The sequence below is a fragment of the Haematobia irritans genome, chromosome 3 (assembly GCF_050003625.1).
Source record: "Haematobia irritans isolate KBUSLIRL chromosome 3, ASM5000362v1, whole genome shotgun sequence".
Taxonomy (NCBI): Eukaryota; Metazoa; Arthropoda; class Insecta; order Diptera; family Muscidae; genus Haematobia; species Haematobia irritans.
The window spans coordinates 101,856,571-101,863,726 of record NC_134399.1 but is presented as its reverse complement, the minus strand read 5'-3'; the positions used below and the strand labels follow the sequence as shown (position 1 = coordinate 101,863,726).

The following is a 7,156-nucleotide window of genomic DNA, read 5'->3' as shown; positions in this document are numbered from 1 at the left end:
AAATAAAATTTTGACAAAATTGTCTATAGAAATAAAATTTTGACAAAATTTTCTATAGAAATAAAATTTTGCAAATAAAGTTAGGATAATAATATATAATAGTGCAAATATTGAAAAGAAAAAAATTTACCACAAAAATTTGATCAAAAATTTTAAAATAAGATTTTTGAAATTTGATAGATTTTTGACACAACTGGAATCCGTGACTATTTGTTAAAAGTTACAAAAATAAAATTAAAGCTATTCTTGAAAAAATCAAAAAAAGGAGTACCGAAAGGTTTTACAGACTTTATTTTCCATTACAGAATACCAGGTAGGTTCAATTCACGTTTAATACTCTGTCCAAAATGTTTACCACTTATTGACACTGTATACCTCTTGGGGTGAGCATAAATTCGGATATTTGGTATTCTTGCCTTTTTTGCAAGATGTTGCAGGTTTAGTGCAACTAGCATAAATAGGTTTAGTCTGCATATTGGTAGTGGCATAATTACAGCCCATTAGGAAATTCTTAGCACCATCTTTAGTATATTTGGCGACAGCGCATCCTACAGCGATATTGCGATCGACAACCATAACAGTGAAATGACCAAATTCCTTGCTATAGCAAAAACAAAAAATGATTAAAATAAAATCAATTATTTTCATCATTTTCTCTGTTGTCAAACCTTACTTGTGATCATAGGTGACTGGGAATGCCTTTATGTTGCTCATATTACTATACTTAACTTCATTATACCACATATCCACACAGGCAACTAACATTTTTTGGGTATCCAAGGTCCCACTGTATGTTCTCCAGGCCAAATTTTGTCCTGAATATTTGAAGGCATCTGTATTACGACAACTATCATGATTCATTTTACATTGACGAACATTTAAGGCTGCTAGCTTTGCCAATTCCGCATTCCATTTCATGGTGGCCATACGACAAGCTGGCTTATGATTAGCCGCCTTACCACCGGCTACCAAATTCCTCTTGGCATTGTGCCTATTGACGATTGCATTTTTCATAGCTGTTGTAAGAGTGACGATGGCTGCATCTTTGGGACATGTGGAGTCGAATTTCTATATAGTATGTAGATTACCAATTAATGAAGAAACTGAAAATTGAGATGAGCTACTTACACCACTATGTCCACATGCTATATGTGAAGTTCCTGTGGGACAAATGGAACTGGAGCAATAATCTGTTGCCATTATATGGCCAATAGATAATGCAGCAAATAGAATTAATGCAATTGAATTCATTCCGATTGTGAACACTATTCCGTGAAAGCTCTTTCTCTATTATTTGAAAAAATAATCTGGATGACTTAGACCTTCATAACATATGTCACGATTTTTGTTTTGTTTAACTTTCCCATTTAGGGTAAAACAATAGATTATTTGAAAATATTTGTTTTGTTTCCATAATAAAATGGGCATTGTATTAAGGTTGTTGTTGTTTCAGCCGGGACATAAATCGCAAAGACACTGTTTTTTTATATTTTCTTTATTATTTTGGAATAATATAAAAAAAGAGCTTGCACAAAATGGGTTGTCTCCAAATTTGAAGTAGTGTAAATTTGGATCATATCCAAAGAATTTTAAATGGGCTTGTCATAGGACAGAACATTTGAACTTTTTCCAGAAGTGATGTCTTGAAAGCACATTTTAATCGAGAGAATAAGAAACGAGTATATACACCCTCAAAAACACAATTGCTTCTCTAACCCAAACATATTTTGAAGGTCCATGTTTTGGTATAGCCCCCATGTAGACTGATCTCCCGATTTTATTTCTTGGGCATCTAGAAACCGTAGCTTTTATCCGATTTGTCTGAAGTTGGAAATCTAGAAGTATTGTAGGACCACAAGTAGGTGTGTCGAAAATGGTGTGTATAGGTCCATGTTTTGGTGCAGTCCCCATATAGACCGAACTCCCGAGTGACATTGGAAATCTAGTGGTATTTTAGGACCACAAACAGGTGTGCCGAATATGGTGTGTATCCGTCCACGGTTTGGTATAGCCCCCATATAGCCTGATCTCCCAATTTGACTTCTTGGGATTCTAGACACCGCAATTTTTATCCGATTTACCTGAAATTCAAAATCTGGAGATATTTTCGGTACGCCGAATATGGTGTATATCGATTCATGTTTTGGTGTAGTCCCCATATGACCGAACTCCCGAGTTTAATTTTGGGTTTCTAAAAACCGTATTTTCTATTCGATTAGTCAGAAATTGGAATTCTAGAGGTATTTTAGGACCACAAATAGTGTGTCGAAAATGGTCTGTATTGGTCCATTTTTTGGTATATCCCTCATATAGCCCGATCTCCTGATTTGATTTCTTGGGCTTCTAGACACCGCAATTTTTGTCCGAAAAATCGGTAGATATTTTGGGTCTACGCATAAGTACGCCGAATATGGTGTGTATCGATCCATGTTTTGGTGTAGTCCCCATATAGACCGAACTCCCGAGTTTAATTTTTGGCTTCTATCTAGAGGTATCTAGAGGTATATTAGGACCACAAACAGGTGTGCCGAATATGGTGTATATCCGTCCACGGTTTGGTATAGCCCCCATATAGACCGATCTCCCGATTTGACTTCTTGGGCTTCTAGACACAGCAATTTTTATCCGATTTACCTGAAATTCAAAATCGGTAGATATTTTGGGTCTACGCATAAATACGCCGAATATGGTGTGTATCGGTTCATGTTTTCGTATTTACCTCACATAGACCGATCTCCAGATTTGTCATCTTAAGTGTGTAGACATCCCAATTTTTATGCGATTTGCCTGAAATTCAAAATAAAGAGGTATTTTGGGTCCACACATAAGTAAGACGAATATGGGGTGTATCGATCGATTTTCATATAAACCACATATAGACCGATCTCCCGATTTGACTTCGAGACACCACAATTTTTATCCGATTTTCCTGAAATTCAAAATTTAGAGGTATTTTCTATCCGTAAATAGGTCTAGCGAATATGGTGTGGATCGGTCCATGTTTTGGCATAGCTCCCATGTGTTAAGTCTACCGATTTCTATGTTGGTACATATGTCTGCTTGGCAGATCATCTGTCATCAAATTCACCTGAGTTTCTATATATGTACTTTCAAGTAACCTGACGAAGAGTTTTCTACACCGAAGAAAAAGTAAACTGTTTTATAGGAAGAATAAACTACCTCGTGCGAAAAATGAACTAAATTGTATTCCACATTTGGATATTTCCCCAAAGCGTTGTTAAAACCTTTTGTACCTTTTAACTGCTGTTCACGAAATAACATTCTCTCATAGAAGCAAAAATGAATTAAAAGTAAAGAAGAAATCATTGGCGCCAAATCATGACCATTTTAACCATACAATAGTTTATTCTTACTCTTTTTGGGAATCGTACGAAAATGTTCTTTCGCTTTAGTTCATAATGAACTTATGTGTAATGTTCTATAGAAATAAAGTTTTGACAAATTTTTCTATAGAAATAAAATTTCGACAAAAATTTCTATAGAAATAGAATTTTGATAAAATTTTCTATAGAAATAAAATTTTGACAAAATTTTGTATAGAAATAAAATTTTGACAAAATTTTCTATAGAAATAAAATTTTGACAAAATTTTTTATGGAAATGAAATTGTGACAAAATTTTCTATAGAAATAAAATTTTGACAAAATTTTCTATAGAAATAAAATTTGGACAAAATTTTCTATAGAAATAAAATTTGGACAAAATTTTCTATAGAAATAAAATTTTCTATAGAAATAAAAATTTGACAAAATTTTCTATAGAAATAAAGTGTTGACAAAATATTCTATAGAAATAGAATTTTGACAAAATTAAAAAGTAAAATTTTGACAAAATTTGCTATAAAATAAATTTTTGACAAAATTTTCTATACAAATAAAATTTTGACAAAATTTTCTATAGAAATACAATTTTGACAAAATTTTCTATAGAAATAAATTTTTGACAAAATTTTCTATAGAAATGAAATTTTGACAAAATTTTCTATAGAAATCAAATTTTTACAAAATTTTCTATAGAAATAAAATTTTGACAAAATTTTCTATAAAAATAAATTTTTGACAAAATTTTCTATAGAAATAAAATTTTGACAAAATTTTCTATAGAAATAACTTTGCCAAATTTTCTATAGAAATAATTTTGACAAAATTTTCTATAAAAATAAAATTTTGATAAAATTTCCTACAGAAATTATATTGTGACAAATATTCCTACAAATAAAATTTTGACAAATGTTCTATAAAGACAATATTAAGTCAACATCTTTATTTTCCCTCTCAATTTTTCGCGGGGGTACTACGGTACGGACCAAGGGTAAACATTAAAAGAAAGTACTATAGTACTCCATTTTTATACCCTCCACCATAGGTTGGCGGTATTTTAACTTTGTCATTCCGTTTGTAACACATCGAAATATTGTTCTAAGACCCCATAAAGAAAATATATATTCTGGGTCGTGGTGAAATTTTGAGTCGATCTAAGCATGTCCGTCCATCCGTCCGTCTGTTGAAATCACGCTAACTTCCGAACGAAACAAGCTATCGACTTGAATCTTGGCATAAGTAGTTGTTATTGATGTAGGTCGGACTGTATTGAAAATGGGCCATATTGGACAACTTTTACGTATAGCCCCCATATAAGCCGACCCCAGATTTGGCTTGCGGAGCCTCTTAGAGAAGCAAATTTCAATTGTATATAGCCCCATATAAACCAATCCCCAGATTTGACCTCCGGAGCCTCTGGGAGGAGTAAAATTCATCCGATCCAGTTGAAATTTGGTACGAGCTGTATGTATATGGTATCTAACAACCATGCAAAAATTGATCCATATCGGTCCATAATTATATATAGCCCATATATAAGTCAATCCCCATATTTGAACTCCGGAACTTCTTGGAGGAGCAAAATTCATCCGATTCGATTGAAATTTGGTACATTACTCTAGTATATGGCCACTAAAAACCATGCCAAAATTGGTCCGTATCGGTCTATAGTTATATATAGCCGATCCCCAATCACAAAAGAATTGGTCCGTGTCAGTTTGAGCCAAAATTAATCTACCAAAAATGTAATTATATAGAAAATTTTGTCACAATTTTATTTCTTGAGAAAATTTTGTAAAAATTTGATTTCTATAGAAAATTTTGTCAAAATTTTATTTCTATACAAAATTTTGTCAAAATTTAGTTTCTATAGAAAATTTTTCAAAATCGTATTTCTATAGAAAATTTTGTCAAGATTTTGTTTCTATAGAAAATTTTTCAAAATTGTATTTCTAAAAAAAATGTTGTCAAGATTTTGTTTCTATAGGAAATTTTTCAAAATTGTATTTCTATAGAAAATTTTGTCAAGATTTTGTTTCTATAGAAAATTTTGTCAAGATTTTGTTTCTATAGAAAATTTTGTCAAAATTTTATTTTTATAGAAAATTTTTTAAAAATTTTATTGCTATAGAAAATTTTGTCAAAATTTTATTTTTATAGAAAAAATTGTCAAAATTTTATTTCCATAGAAATTTTTGTCAAGATTTTATTTCTATAGAAAATTTTTTCAAACTGAATTACATACTTATTTAATCGGCCTTTGTTTGTTTACTATATATATTCGTATGGACTAACTAACAATACATGGTGGAGGGTACATAACTTACGGCCGTATATACTTGGTCTAGCCTTTAAAAATATAACTGCACTATTAGTGCTCCATTTTGTTTGTGTAGAAAATAAATTAATTAATTTATTTAGAATTTGTTCACCATTTATTAACTTTATATGATTCTTTGATGGAACACAAATTCCGATATCTTCTATTCCTTCCTCTTCTACACTTTGCCGCCGGTCTTCTACAACTGGTGTATACCGGTCTCCTTTCCATATTCGTCGTGGCATAATTACACGCAAATAGAAATTGTTTAAACCCATTATCAGTATAGGTGGATGCAGCACAACCCACACGTATATTACGTTCGGCTACCATAACAGTGAAATGGCCAATTTTCTGGCTGTAAAGAAAATTCAAAGTTAAGAAAAATGTCTTTAAATTAAATGTATAGGTACTAATTTCAATGATAACTTACTTAGTGTTACTAGGGAATGAATTGATATGAGCCATATTACTATTTGACAACTCATTGTACCACATGTTAATGGCTTTAGTTATCAGATGTCTCTTATTTGGTTTTCTTCTAAATGCCAACCTGGCTACATTTTGTCCGGCAAATTTAAAGTATTTAGTATTTCGGCAAGCATCATGTTTCATTTCACATTGACGAACGTTAAGTGCAGCTAGAGATGCTAGTTCTTTGCTCCATCTCATAGTGGCCATACGGCAAGCTGGTTTATAATTGCGCACCCTTCCACTGGCAATCTTATTTCGTTTGATATTATGACGATGGAGAACAAGCCTCCTTAGACTCCAAGGAAATTTAACCATTGATGCACTTCTAGGACATTTTCTGGAGAATTTCTGTAAAGTAAATTAGTATGAGAATCTCTTTAAGAATACGATGAGGAGCACTTACTCCATTGTGGCCACAAGCTATATGTTTTTTACCAGCTGGACAAATGTTTTTGGAACAATAGTTTGTAGCCGTAATGTAACCAATACAAAAAGCTAAGAACAAAATCAAACGTATTGATACCATTTTCTTTAAAATCTAAAATATTTCTGTTTATACCAAAAAAAAGAAGCTACCTATTTATATGTCTGAATGCATTTTTGTTATAGGCCTAAAATGTATTTTAATACACTTCCCCATAGGATGGGGAGTATACTAGCTTTGTCATTTCGTTTGTAACACTCCGAAATATTGATCTCAGACGCCATAAAGTATATATATTGTGGGTCGTGGTGAAATTCTAAGTCGATTCGTCCGCAATATCCATCCGTCTGCCTGATGAAATCTTGATAACTTTTCAACGAAACACATAAAAAACAATTTCTGATTCAATCACGAAATTAATTGAAACAATTAATGTTTTAATTGAAATGTCTTCAATCACAGAAATGCCCAGCAAAAAATTCGTCGACAAAAAAGTAATGAAAATGTCCTTTTTGAATCCGCAAGTGGTGCAAAATTGATGCAGAAGCGGTGAATTTAACATGGGCTTGTCATAGGACGGAAGTTCTCCATTTCAAC

The 7,156-nt window shown here is 32.1% G+C and overlaps 2 protein-coding genes across 2 annotated transcripts; both read right to left on the bottom strand.

Annotated features, from left to right (window-relative positions):
* Nucleotides 1-268: 268 nt before the first annotated feature.
* On the bottom strand, nucleotides 269-1,373 carry LOC142229371 (antigen 5 like allergen Cul n 1-like). The gene is made up of 3 exons (XM_075299923.1): nucleotides 1,129-1,373; nucleotides 674-1,068; nucleotides 269-601 (listed from the first exon to the last, which is right to left on the bottom strand). The coding sequence occupies exons 1-3, from the start codon at nucleotides 1,249-1,251 to the stop codon at nucleotides 352-354; spliced, it is 768 nt and encodes a 255-aa protein (XP_075156038.1). The 5' UTR covers nucleotides 1,252-1,373; the 3' UTR covers nucleotides 269-351.
* Nucleotides 1,374-5,769: 4,396 nt separating this feature from the next.
* Nucleotides 5,770-6,661, bottom strand: LOC142231108 (antigen 5 like allergen Cul n 1-like). The gene is made up of 3 exons (XM_075301728.1): nucleotides 6,539-6,661; nucleotides 6,095-6,483; nucleotides 5,770-6,019 (listed from the first exon to the last, which is right to left on the bottom strand). Exons 1-3 carry the CDS (start codon nucleotides 6,659-6,661, stop codon nucleotides 5,770-5,772), a joined length of 762 nt encoding a protein of 253 aa, XP_075157843.1.
* Nucleotides 6,662-7,156: the final 495 nt, after the last annotated feature.